We start from the raw sequence: 14,671 nt of genomic DNA, 5'->3' as shown, positions 1-14,671 counted from the left end.
ATCATGTGTAGTCCACATGTGTGAGCATTGGGCCAACACTCATCTCTCTGCATCATCCTCTCGTTGCCACTTCTCTCTCTTCTGATGCCACATCCACTATTCCTGAATGAAGGGTCAGCCCTTCAGAACAGGCTCTGTCAGGGCTCAGGTGCACAGCTGAATCACCGGCACTTGAGGAGTCAACTGAGCTATGCACGTCTCACCCAGCGTCCGTGTGAAGTAAAAAGCCTTTCACTGAGGTTTAAGCTAATACATTTATTGTGCCCACAGGCTCACAGGCAACATGTGGCCCCACACAGAGCTGTCCTGGGGTAGCTGGCTTGACTCCGCGCTTCAGTCTGAATATGGACAACTGTTACTTTACAGAGCTTCATCATGCTGGTGATGTCTGTTGGTTCTGGGGTTCGTTTCTAGCAGGGAGCATCCCTGGAACAACCAGAGAGGTTGTGGATGCCCCATCCTTGGAAGTGTTCAAGGCCAGGTTGGATGGGGCTTTGAGTAACCTGGTCTAGTGGAAAGGTGTCTCTGCCCATGGCACGGGGGTTGGAACTAGATGATCTTTAAGGTCCCTTCCAACCCAACCCATTCTATGATTCAAAACCAGGGTTAGAGGTGATCTGATGTCTGACGATTTGGGCCATCTGTACCTTATATACTTTTGTGGTGGTAAAGCACTTTCCCTTCTAGACAAGACACTCTCACTTCTATACAAATGCAAAGCAGCATTTGTATAAGTAAGAATTAGACACAGTAACTTCTGAGCTAAAAACCAGCCCCTGCTCAGCAGTGCTGCGTGAGGGTTACCTTCGCTGGGTTTTTAACACAGACGGTACATTAAAGTTTTACTGTAACGTTTTCTCCACTGTTTAACTGCTATGCTTGAAGAGCATCCTACCAATAAACACCTCAAGATGAATAGTTCTCAGCTGATGGCTAATACACAACAATCAGATCAGCCAGCAGCAGGAAAATAATCCCCTATGATGATAATTGGTGTGTATTACAAATGACTGTTGATTCAGTTCTATAGCTTCACAATGCTTAATATTTAATTACAATGCATAGCGCAAAACATCGCTCCTTGCAGTGGTTAAGAGCTGTGCTTTCCACACTCATTTGTGATATGTGTGTTATTAAGTCACAGTTGTTAGCCTTTATGATTAAATACAATGCAGAGTGGAATACAATCTACCTGTGGCATCAGATTTGTGCACAGTAAATATATCACGCATCCTAAAGGCAGAGAATTTCAGCTCTTAAAATACGACTGTGAATGGACTGAGACAGGTGATTTTCTTCAACTACATTTCAGTCATTGTGAGCATCACTGTTCTACAGTTTTAGGTGAAGGACACTCACATTGCTTGGGTGGTGATAATTACAGAGAAAAGAAATACAGTTGGGTTCAGGGAAGATATTTTCCCTTTGTTTGTTATGTTCCCCTGTAGTGAATTGCACATGTCACCCACTACACAATGGGACATTTTTTTAAGCAGTAATGGTTACCTTGATTTTATCAAGCTTCTGCAACTACAGGATTTGCCAAGAATCACTACAATTATTATTATTATTTTGATAGCTTCAAAGATATTCCTTAAAGAGAGAGTCAAAAAGGTAAGATGCTTTACTGAAGTACTCCTGATACACTACATCATGTAGGAGATTAAACTCCTGTGATAAAGCTTTCTGTCTACATTGGGTCTTGAGACAGTAAAATGTTGAAGTGGGTATGAGGTTTTAGGTATGTGAATAATTGTAACTAATTGAAAGGTGTTAAGTGCATGTATAAGGGCTGTGCAGGATCAGAACCTTCTCTGAAGTCAAACGTATAAAATAAAAGATATTCACTCTATAGGTTATATTTACAACTTCCTTCTCCCTCCTTTCAATTTTCTCCCAGGGACAGCTTTTGGACAGATTATTTTTGATCTCTTTGGATAGATATGAGATTTTGAGTTCCAGGCTGACCTGAGAGTTGAAGTAATGAAAGAAAAAATTGTTTGGGTTGACTGCAAATGAATTTTGGTTTACTGTTCCAGCAAAACAAAAAGTAATTGCTCACAAATAACATTTTCTTCCCTCCTTCCGTCAGTAGTAGAGGTAATGCGGATTTAGGCATAAATAAATACTTGATTTACCAGAAAAAACTATAAACCTTATACAACTTGATTTGTAGTCTTTCTAAAAAGATCCTTCAAACTTTTTTTTCCTACTTAATAGTTGTACAACCTAAATATCGAAACTAAACACAAGGTACATTGACAAGAGAGATTTGATTTTTAACTAAATACACCTTTTACTTAAAAGTGTCAAATGTAATATGCTGATTTATGGTAATTCTTGTGTTTGATCGGAACTGATCTGACAAAAATCTCCAAAATGTGTTAAATCTGCATTTCTCTGTGGGAAAAAATAAGTCTGAATCAAAACATCACACTCATTTCTCTCATGAAAAATTATTTCACTAGTTGATGCAAAAGGCATGGTCTTTTGTTTGTGCTGAGGATAAGTAAGCAAGATAGCTGTGAATGTCACTTTGTTCAGAGAGAGAGTTCACAGGTTAACACCAGAGGCACAATATATTCAGTGCCCAGAACTGCAACTGTTAGCGTTAATCTGTTCAATCAAGGATGATTTCGACTTTGTTATAAAATCACAAAATGAAATTAAAAATAACAAATGCAGCTGGCTTTGCCAGTTCCTTGCAGAAACATGTTTTCAACTAATTGAAAGTAAGTCTAGCACTAGCCCATAAATAACTTGCCTCTTGACACTTTTACAATAGACTCCAGTGCAGCACTATGCACTTGTGATTATCTGATGAAGGAGAATCACAAGCTATGAGCAGGTCAAGCTCATACTTTGTTCCAGCAGATAGGTGACCAAGTGGCATTGTCAGCATAGAAATGTATGTACCTACACTTCAGTGGCAAATCTGCAGCCATTTGGCATGGTGTCACCAAACTAATAGCGCAAGGTGAGTTTTACCTCCTACAAGGATCCATTGTTTACATAAAGGTAGAGGGAAAAGAGGAACAAGTTTGTTTCTCTTACTCCTCAGTAGTTTGTGAAAGTCAGAAGTGCGTCTAGATCTAAGACAAATATGGCAAAATTGTATTTTGAAACGAGAAAAAAGAACAACTCTTGAGGAGAATAAAGTGAAGGTATTTTGGAAGTAGCAAACAGAAAAAAAAATCTCCTATGGTAACAAAAAGCCTAGAAAAACTGAAGAAATGTAAGTACTGCAAACCCCTATGCAGACCAAAACCAACCCAGAGTTGAAAACTTGTGTGTGACATATGGATCACTAGCGTATGGGAGCAGATTGGAAAGGGCAATCTGCTGAGGAGAATGAGTCAGTTATACTGTGGGGTAAAGAAATTTTCAAATCAAATAGTGAGGATATCCTTCCTAGACACCGAGGTGAGCAAAAAAACGAGTCCGGAGACCCACTTAAATATAACAGAAGGAATGAGGGGAAGAGAGATGGAAAAACAGAGGAAAGAGATGTGATCAGCATTGCAGAGGAACACTATGGCCATTCCATGCCTCCATATGGAGAAAAAGGGCCCTGAAAAGCCCAGCTGTGTGTGGGAAAGCTCCTTCTGTGGGCGAACATTGGCTCTACCCAGCTGCTGAATAAGTCCCTGGGACAAATGCTGCAATGTAGGGCAAGTGACTGCAGAGCAAAGTACACGGCCAAGGCATTATTTCAAATTTGGCAATTTAGTGCAGGGTCTGTCCCGTCCTCTCCTACAGAGAGTCTCCTACACCATGCTGGGCTCAGGCAGGAACAGCTGGCTGAGGGCACAGGGAAGCTCTTAGTAACGACGCTTTCTTGGTTGTGTTCTTGTACAGAGTTTGGGGAGAGGGTTTGGAGGCAACCAGGATTCTGTGGGTGGATAGTCCTGCCTTTGAAAACTTAGGGATCTACATTTCAGTAAGGAAATAGCCTCCTGGGGAACACCGTGAGTACAAATTCACAGCCATTTCAGCTGCCTGTGGATATGAAGGGATGGAAAGCAGAATACAGTAGTCCTAGTAGAACAGGTGCAAAGAGAATGGAAAAGAGACACCAGGAAAAATAAGTCAGGGAAGGCAACCAAACTAAAATCAGGGAGAAAGTGGAAGTAAGGACTGGCACCACAAGAAGCACAGGGATTCTGCCCCATCTCACTAATGGAGCACGTTTCATTCTGTATTCCTTTCCTTCTCCATTTCTGACACAATAATGCCCCAGAATTACTAAACACTTCATGCCCATCCAAAGTTAGGCCTACCCTGGGGACCGTTCACTATATGTTATATTCATTCACCCTTCTGTGGAATGGATGGAAAAGTCAGCTTACATGTTTGAAGTTCCTAAATGGCACAAACTGGACAATGTCTCGAAGCACAGGCTCGCCCTTGGGAGACCTCAGGATCCCATCATCACCATCCAGCATCTGCATGTCACTGAAATCGGCGTTGCCCACCCCGACGATGATGACTGACATGGGAAGGTGAGAGGCGTGGACAATGGCCTCTCTGGTGTCAGCCATGTCTGTGATGACGCCATCCGTCAGAATCAGCAAGATGAAATATTGCTGAAATTGTTGGACGAGAAGTGAAAAATTGTATCATTAGTTAATCTTCCAAAGCTGCTTGCCCTTTTTCCAGTATAAAAGTGTTTCTGGTAACTCACTTATGGACTTTTTTAAATAGAAAAGAGCCTTTATAGTGACTCAAAGGTTAAGTGTGTTTCCCATCCAAACCTCCTCAGCTACTAATTTATCCTCTTCTGGAGTTTAGCTCTATTTCAGGTAATTTCCAGGAGCTGGAGGGAGCCAAGGGATGCACATTGTAGAAAAGGGGGTTTCTAGCTGCTAGGGCTGGGAGAGTCAAGACTTTGGCTGGGAAGTCTGGAATAGTCCTGAGATGCTCACTATTTTCCATTTGCTGCACAATCACTTCTGCTGACAGTTTACGATTACTTTTTTTTCCCCTTTGGGACTAGTGGGAGGCAGAGAGGAATGGGGTATTGAAGCGTTACAAGCCTGTAGCAGAGCTGTCAAGGAGGTTATGACAGCACTTTGCAGAGGACCTTTGCTAACAGGCAAGTGGGATGGGTGCAGCCGTCTGCAAACTGGAGGGTGATCCACTGGTGCCTGTGGGAGAAGCACCACAGGATGGCAGGTCTACTTCATTCTGCAGAGTAATGGGGTCCCTGAGGAGAGCAAGGGCATGTGCAGGGAGGAATACGTCCATTTTCAAACACTTCATACAGAGCCCTGAAGAGAGGTTTTCTCATTCTCTAAAGGAGAGCAAGCAATTTTGCATGCTTGTCATTTCTTTTCCAAAACTCCAAAGCCCACTGGACTGGAATCATGGGCTATGATATCTTCACTTGGTAACAGGGAAAAGTGACTCTCACTTGGATCCTTTATGAACAGTTAGGCAGCTGTAGTCATTTAACAAATGTGCATTAATAGGAAAAATGAACAGGTCATAGAATTTGGTCACTCTGCACGAAAAATACCAACACATAAAACATCATTAAAGTTTATGTATACAGAGCTATATAAACTCACAGAGTTCTGTTCATCACCTCCTGCCATGAATAAAACAAAACATGCAGGGAGAAAACTTTGTCTTGAAGACTCATGCTGTAAATTAATTTGTTTTTCAAACAGAAGGAGGGGAAGCTTAGGTTTAGAAGAATGAAGCAACTTATTCAATATGACATACTAGTTCAGAGGCAGCACTGGGAACAGAGTGAGCCATCTCGGGATTAGGTGGGTACGGAAATTCAAACATAGCAATGCCCCATTTTAGGACTGGGACTCTAAATAGTATCAAGATCCTGGAAACGTCAGTGGAGTGACAATCACAAGCCCAGACTCATGAAGAGAAATGTTTGGGAACTGCTGCCTTAATAGGACTTAAACAAAGGCTCAGCACATGAAGAAAGCTTAGAGAAAGCTCCAGGCCTGGTGATGAGATGCATGCCAAAGTACAGCTCTGTTCTGTTCCTATACATAGGCATTTTTCTTGCTGCAGTACACAAGTTCTCTCTTACATCCTTGACTCCCACAGCACTGCTCTTGGAAATGCTCACATACTTTCTCCAATTCTGTCATTCTCCCTTTCTCCCATTCTGTCTGGAAGGTAGGAGAAAAATAAGCCTAATCCATTTCAAAGATACACATTTAAAACACCATCTATGCTTAAGCCTTTTAGCCCAAGAATCTGTCATGGGTTTTGTATCAGATGCAGGCCAATGGACTTGTCTCCTGATTTCTAAAAGGCACATTAATACTCCATGTCAGTAATAGCAAATTGAAAACTCTATCACTGTAGTTTTCAAAGGAATGGTTGTAAAAATCTCCTAGTTGAACAAAAAAGTTTTAGTACAGCCTCTGCAAGAGACTTGAAATTTGTTAGTCTGTGTAGGGAATCATTTGACCTCATCTCCTGTATGATCAACACTTTTAGGGCTTGGCCCCTAATTTTTTATAACCTTAGCAGTGCCATTTATATTTCCACAGTGATGAACTGGGTGTGTTACAGTAAAACAGCTCTGAAAGCAGGGAACAGAACAGTAGGAAAAGAGTTTAAAGTTGTGACTATCGAAGCTATAAAGGCTAGATACGCTGCTCCAGCTGACAGAGACTCAAGCTGCCCTCTGTGAAGGCAGTTAGTGACAACTGTGAAGGTATGATCCACATACATGAAAAGGCCTTGTTTTGATGGCCTACAAGAGATCTGTAATAAGACAAGAAAAAAGCCAAACACAGCATTATGCCCTTACCGAGGCCTCCTTGGTGTTGGTCTCCTCTGATGCTGATTTTGCCACCTTCTGGATGATGGGAGCAATGTTTGTTGGCCCATACAGCTGCAGCTTGGGAAGGCAGCTCTGATAAGCTTCCACAACACCTTGTATTCCTGCCATGAAAAGCCACACAAAAGGCAAATAAATGTGGAGGACATCACCAATATCATGCTTGTTTAAAATGTAAATAAAAGGCGGGTTCTTAATGAAGAAATTCAAAATACCACATGATTAGCAAGGACTAACAACTTCAGATAACTTCTGAGAAGCTGTCTCTAGCTGTCTTGAATCTAGTTTGTAATATATAATTCATTATACCATGCTTCTCCTTCCCAGCAGTTTTTAAGGTCTATTTTCCAGGTATCAGCTTGCAATGCCATAGCTTCCATCCTTCTCAGTTCAAGGTGTAAGTGATCACTTCCTGATCACCAGCTAAGATTCATGCTAAAAGGGTAGACACAAATTAAAAACACTTCAACGCTTCTCTCTCTTCCTCTTCAGATAAATATTTATTTCTGTTTATCATGGTAGCTACCAACAAATTTGCCCTTTTGTACTTACAACCTAGAGCTGTCAAGGAATCCAAACATCTTCTTAAATACCTGACTCCCCTATGCTAAGAAAATAATTTTTCAGGGTGAATTTGCATAATTGCTCACAGGTTGAATTCGAGTATGACCAAAAGCTGTGAAATCTTGGAAGAAACAGCAGGATGCTTTGCAGTCTACAGAAAAATGAGCTTTAGTCAAGAAGTTTTGATGGAGAACTAGCTATTTTTGGCTTTTTCATTTCAGGATATATAGCCAGAGCAGAGAGAACAGACTTCTGCTGACACACTTGACAGATCACAGAATGAAAATTGGTGTTTTCAATCATTGAGAAGAAGGATTTCTTGAAGTGATGCACATTAGCCTCTGCATTCAGAACTCCCAGCTTACTAGACCTAAAGGATTAGAGGTCTAAAGTTGGAAAGAAAGTGATAGACTGAAGAGCTTTGTAAAGGATGCTGAAGAATGAAATGACTTCAATAAGATCCCAAGCCAGTTTCAGTTTGCACTGAGACTAGATCACTCCTGAGGTTTTACTCAACCATGTGTACAGGACATATGGGTGCAGACCCGTTACTAACATGTCACAGGGAGTTGTAACTGCTTTACAATGGTACACCTGAACTTCCTATGAAACAATGGTGGAGAACGCAGTCTTCTCTCTTTATAGATAGCTACAAACATATTTTTCCATCGCAGTGCTCACAACAAAAGAACGCACTTCAATTATAGCTGTGATTGGCTAAAATGTGATGTTACAAAATTTCCCTTGGTAATTCCAGTGACTAAATTACAGATTGCAAACCTGACTTTTTGTTAACTCCCAATTTTAAACCTGCTAAGGATTTCATTACATACACTTACTGATCTTTCACAAAGGCCTCATAAATCTTCCCTAAGATGACAAGATACACTGTAGTTTTTTTCTTATGCATTAATATAGTGTAAGATAAACTTTATTCCCTGCATTCCACACAAATTTAGTGTGCTTCGTGGCAGAAAGTTGCTTTCGTCTTAGAAAGAAACATGTTCTGGAAACATAATTTCTTGTTTGCCATCTCAGATCAATATCTTTTAGAAATATCTACTGTCCTTATATATTCAAATCCAACAGCATATGTGAGTGGCTTACTTTGTAGCTTACTTTTCTTGGACTCTTTTATTTTAGGGAGAGCCAATGTGCATTTTTCTTCACAATTCAATTCTACATTTTTAATTGGAATCTACTTTCAATATCTCTGATGAGTGTATGCATATATATATAGCTTTAAGATGCATGTAAAATGCATGCATGTGTAGAAGTATTCATTCAGATTAGAAGTTGTCACTGACTTTCTTCCTCAGGTAATAAAGACTAAATACTGAATATAAGACTATAAATATAATATACTATAAATATACTAAATATAAGGTTATGAATACTAAAATTTCTAAGAATAGAAATGGTTAATAGGGGAGGAAAGGTGAGGATAACCATATTTTATGAATTCCAGTGATCTTCGTATCAATACACAGTCTTTATTCAATGTAGCATGATGCTTCACACTACCTTGTGCCAGTGAAAGCTCACTACTTCCACAAAGAAAGGGATTTCATTCCTCAAAAGCAAATTAGACACCTACTTTTTATATTGGATCCAACCTCTGTTTCTTGGTTTAAAGCAAGATACTCTTCAGCAATTTTCCTTTGTTTTCTGGCAAGTATGCTAAATATTACAAGGAATAATAGTGTGGTCACTCTTTTCTTTATCTCCCTCTCACTCTTGCATCCTCTTTCCACATAATATGCTGGTGTTACTGCTCTCTGTGTCACCTATTACAGCGAGAGCATCTAAAAAACATCACAGAACAATCAGCAGTAGGAACTAAGCAAGCATCCATGACAGGCAGGTGATAAGCAAGCTGCAGCAGGTGAGCAGCTGTCTCCTTTTCTTTCTTTTATCCTGATGGATATTATTTTAAATGGTATCATTTAGGATAACGAAGTGCTTTTTATATCTCATAGATGCATGTGCGAGTACTGCAAAATTTCTTCCCTGTTCTTCTTTTGTGCTGCAACCATCTTTTTATGTCTTCTTAGTCCTAAAACTCCTTTTAGGTAATGGGTTAACTTATGAGATAACTGAGTCTTATGCAAAGAAATACTTAACAAATATTAAGTGACATAAGCCAATGCAAAGGTCATAGAGCAGCTCCTTCCTTTTTTTTTAACCTCCTCTCATTTCTATTATTACCTTTTATTTTGCATACAGTGTATGGTATGGATAGTAAGTTCTTTACTTGCAGAGGGTTTGTCTGTCCAACCTCTGACCTGCTGCTGCCACTACATAGATGAGACAGCCTTTTCAAGTACCAGTCAATCAATAGAAATCATTATGTAACAATGTCAGCGTGATAAAGAATTAACCTTGGACTCAAAAGAGGCAGCAAAGGGGCAATTAAAAATGTGTTCTTTGCATAGAGTGCTAGGGCTTTTTTTTTTTTTTTCCTGAGGTATGCAGGAGGTTAGAAATGTCCTGCATTTAGACTGGGAAACAAAGCCATATTCGAACACTACATGCATAATATGTTATGACCTAATACTGACCATTGTTAACAGATGGTTTTGAACAGATCAGGCCCTGTGTAGACGCCAGTGTGTCTGTTCAGGAGCAGGCAAGCTAACTACATTTTAAAATATGATGGTCCAGACAAAATTCTGAGGTCTGTTTTGCTTCCCCCACCTCAATCCAACACTCTCAGTGTGACTAAAATCTCAACTTCAAGCTGGCTCACAAGCTTACAGGCACATCTAGATGCATACATGTAATTCAGCTTCTTTTAACTCCACAAAAGCAATGTAAAAAGCTGTGTGAACACGTCAAGCAGCTGTAGGACTTGCCCAATTACATTTCAAGCATATGACCTGTGGAGGCTGGGGAAGCCCAACAATTCAAGCGCAACAACAAAAGCAGGAATGCTCACTGAACCGAAAAGAGAGATCTTGCATTTAAGATGCGTGAACTCTGAATTCTTTTAATGTCTCTTTCCCTTGAATTGCTTGTCCTCTCTTTTTTTCCTCACTTAATTTCTTGGCATCTTAATTCTCACTCTGAACATATTCTGCTGTCCATGCCTGAACTAATAAGCCTGAGAAGGGCTGAAAGGAGCAGCTAGAAAATTTGAACAGGAAGAACATTTTGAAACGCTCATTTCAAGTGTTTGGAAGGTAGCAGAAGGATAAGGAAGAGTAACAACCTGTGGATTTTAGACAGCAATCATCATCTGACCAAGTCTCTCAAATAAAGTGTAGGTCTGGGATTACTTGTTAGAGATTATTGTCCCGTTATTCTCATCTTTTACAAACTGTGTGAATTGTGACAGGAGATTCTAGAAAGATAGCATCAGTCACTGCAGACCTCACTTACAAATACAAGACAACCAGCAAAATCTGCTACATGAATCTGGCCTCTGACTACTGAGGATTAGTGACTGTTGCTAGAACACACCAATATATCTTACGCTGTGTTAAAACAGCCTCTTACTGCATTCGCTGTCATGAAAGTATGCTTCCTTCTACTACAGCAGTCCCCAGCTGCTGCCCTGTCCCTTTGGTGCTGGACATCACTGGGCTGACTTGCAGTGGGCTACTGTTGCTATAGGTCTGGCCAAAGAACTGGCTCTACACAGAGGGAGTCTTTGATCACAGAGGTGCAGAGCCTGCTTTTGTATGTCCTGCCCTTCTTAGCTGCACAGCTTATGATGTTGCTGTAGCTGAAGATCTGGAATGAACCTAGAAAATATGGCTTTAGTTTTCAGAAATGCTAGTGATTTGGAGTCGTTCAAGTGCTGAATGTCCAACATGGTGTACTCTTAAAGGGACCTATTTTTCAGGAAATTAATGTATGGCACTTTCTAAGTTTTCTTTAAAAAACACTTTCAACAATACTCAGGGGATACAATAAAAAATACAAGCACATTTTGCACACAGCAGAAATACGGTAGTCTATCCTAATGTGAGTGTTACCTGCACATTCTGGGTTGTCTTCATTGAAATTGATTGCAAAATCATGAGAGACCTGCAGATAAACGGAAAGAAGAGAAGAAGACTGTAGTTAGAAAAATTATTCCAAGAGGACTTGTGGTTAAACACCCTTTACATTCTTTCTGTGTTAAACCAGAGATCTTTCAAGCGTTCAGCCATTAAGTGTGAAATACAGTCCCAGCTGGAACTCCCTGCAGAAACAAAGCAACAAAACTGGAATCAAACTTGTCAATAACAACAACAAAATCAAGAAAAAATAGCACAAAGCAAAACCACCAAAGTACATGAGAAATCACATAAATACGATGTCAGGATTGGGCTATCAATGACAGCAGTGGAAGAGGGATCTATTGCTGAGGAGATTTAATTGCCAGCTCTCCCTAGCTCAGCATCTTACATTGCAGGAGAGAGGAAGCAGGTTGTGATACAGCACTGACAGCACAAGCTCAGCCCCCTTCTGAATCCTGCATTCCCGTGGGTGAACAGTTCCTCATTGGAAGGCCATGGGATTACTGGGAAAATAATTTATTCTCCAAAGAGAAGGAAGTCACCCAGACCCACTGTGAAATAATAATGTAAGAAATGTAAGGAGTCTAAGCTGGTTAAGAAATTTGATTAGGATGGGGGGAAATTAATAAGAAAAATCCTAAACACTCTTGTTTTTCCTCAAATTTAGTGAATATCCCATTCTCTCTCTCTCTTTCTCAATCTGTCTGTAATAAAATACCACAGAACTATTTTCTAAGAGAAATGACTGTGAATACAAAAAAGTTGCTGATTTTCTAGTAAAACAATGTATTGTATCTTTAGTGGCTTGGGAAAATAATACGAGACTTCTCTATGCCCAAATAATGCAAAGCAATGCAAGTCTCAGGTTCCAGGCTTCCTCTGTCTGTCTGTCACTTTGAGATCTGCATCCACAGCACAAATCTGTTGGGACTGAAACTTTCTTCAGATGCTCTTTTCTGGTTTTAAGGTTTGTTCTTGCCTGCATTTTTTCCAGATTCCTTTTTGCTCCTTTCTTTGATCAGTGAGAAGCCTCGATTCTTTTTAATCTCTTCAGCTCAGTCTCTTAATTCTCTGGTTTGTCTTCAGTTGTCTTGAATGAAGCCCAACTTTTGTCTTGCAATGCACAATATATATATATGCACTTTGATTTGCAAAAAAGTGGATATGGCTGAGAGTTAAGCAGGCAATTTGCATAACTTGAAGTTGAATTTAGGTATATCATCCCAGATGCATGAAGGCATTTATATAGCTAACTCCAATTACACACCTTTGAGACTTTATAGATTTCTGTAGGACCTCCAGAAGTGCCAACAGTCCTAGTCTACTCTCTGTACAATGGAACCTGAATTATTTGCAGAAAGAGATTTCTTTGTTGGATGTTGCTGTTTTATTTGCTAGTTTAGATGACTTCACAGCACAGCACAGAAATTGGTCTATGACTAATAGACCAATAGATCAAATACGTGATTACAGAGAAGCTTCTGTAAAAGCGAAGTGGTATAAGACGGCTAATTACTGCCAAAGACAGCTTCTCACAGAGAAATCGAATTTCCCCATCATAAGCTGGCCTTGCTCACCACAGTGATGCCTCCCATTACTTATTAAGAGGTTAAATAAAGCAGGACTCCTACCATGATGGGAAAGGGCTGAAGCAAAACTCACTGAAGGGTCTGCAGCCAGCTCAGCCCAGCCAGGAGTTTGCTATGTCTACACCAAGCATCAATTGTCTTTTACAAAAGTTTTTCGTGGGCCATTCAGGCTGCCCTACTCGGCCATGAAAGATAATGCAGAAAGTCATGACGTATGTTCCTTGCCGAGCAGGCACAGAAGAGCAGGGCTGTCAGATATGCTTCAGAGGTGCTCCAGAGCCCTTCTGTCTGGCTGCTGTGTACGTCTCTTGGCACACTTTGCCCAGCTGGTATCTGCCAGTCTCATGACCAGCTGCAGGCCAAAGGTAATTGCAGCTGTCAAGAGCAGTTATGTGAGTTTTCACTCACTGAAGATTTTTTTGTTGTTCAATAGCCTTTCTTCTTCCTTTAGGCTTTCTGTATTTTGTATTAACTGCATCTCAAAAGCAAGAAGGATGGCGATGCATGTTTATGTATTGCACGCTGATTCTTCCAACACTGTGCCTCTGTAGTGATTTTATTTCTTCATCCAAATGCATTTGAATTTATAGCAAAACGAGTATCACAGTTCTTTTCCAGAGCTATAAATACAGTACTTTAATCTCACATGCAAGCATGGGCTGGATGCTTTTGTTGCTATACCTCTTTCAGGATCACACTATACAAACCATTTATCTGGTTCAGAGCTATGGCACCCAGGCTATTATTAAAGAAAAATGTAGGCAACAGTTCAGGCCAACAAGGAAATCCCAAGTCTAGTAAGTGTGCACAATGATCCAAAAAATTATACTGTCTGAGCAATGGCTGCTATTCTCCCAAAGCAAGTGGCCCTCATACACTGTGATCCCGATTCATCAAGAGCAGTGTTAAAATTTATCCTGAAGGCAGGACAGGAAACACAATGAATGCAGACGTATCTGGTTGTTTCCTATGCTCTCTGAACCATATAGCACAATTTAAACAAGATTAAAGTATAATGTGAAGGAGAGAAGTTCTTTGAGCAGCTCAGTGGTGGTTCACAGACAGGGAATCATCACCTGAGGCAAGCCAACAGTGGATATTTTTAAAGCAGAGTTTCTCCAAATGCTCAGAACTCACTCCCCACTCAGGTGAGTAAACCCAGCTGTGCTTCAGCCTGCCCCTGTGCCGTCTCCTCTGTGGTGGCCAGAATTCAAGAGGGTCCAAACCCACAGAGACTTCAGGCACATGACATTTACTGAAGGCCTTACTGAACTTGAGGTCCTACCAGATAGGACTCCATGTAAAGCCCACCCATGTCTAAAGGTGGTTTGGAGCTTTAGTTTAGTTTAGTTTAGTTCAATGCTTTTGTTTTTTGAAAACAGTGCAAGGTAATGACTGTCCCTCCTTTTTTCTTTTTTTTTAATTAAACATACAAGGACTTTTGTGGCTGAAAGGCAAACCACGCTGATGACAGAGGACCAAAAGCTGGTATACTAAATGGCATCTTTCTAATATTGAATGACACAGCCCTTGTACACTCCCAGAACTGATAAGCTGATGGGGAAAAGGAGGCAAAAATGTGAACATCTAAGATGCTGAAGAGTGGAAATCCTCAGGGGAAACATAACAAGACACTTGGCTGTTCAGAAGCAATCTTGTTTATACAGCTTCCTAGGGTCATTTGTATGATA

The 14,671-nt window shown here is 40.4% G+C and overlaps 1 protein-coding gene across 2 annotated transcripts in view; it reads right to left on the bottom strand.

Annotated features, from left to right (window-relative positions):
• The window catches only part of CPNE4 (copine 4), a 257,825-nt gene that overhangs the window by 2,964 nt on the left and 240,190 nt on the right, over window positions 1–14,671 (bottom strand). For both annotated transcript variants that reach the window (XM_068404460.1, XM_068404459.1), the window contains exons 13-15: window positions 11,365–11,416; window positions 6,791–6,924; window positions 4,350–4,586 (exon numbers count right to left, since the gene is read on the bottom strand). In XM_068404460.1, the coding sequence (XP_068260561.1) occupies window positions 4,350–4,586; window positions 6,791–6,924; window positions 11,365–11,416 (423 nt within the window). The remainder of the gene's footprint in view (window positions 1–4,349; window positions 4,587–6,790; window positions 6,925–11,364; window positions 11,417–14,671) is intronic.

The sequence above is a fragment of the Nyctibius grandis genome, chromosome 7 (genome assembly GCF_013368605.1).
Source record: "Nyctibius grandis isolate bNycGra1 chromosome 7, bNycGra1.pri, whole genome shotgun sequence".
Taxonomy (NCBI): domain Eukaryota; kingdom Metazoa; phylum Chordata; class Aves; order Nyctibiiformes; family Nyctibiidae; genus Nyctibius; species Nyctibius grandis.
Note: the sequence above shows the minus strand (reverse complement) of the source record. Positions and strands in the feature narration are given on the sequence as shown.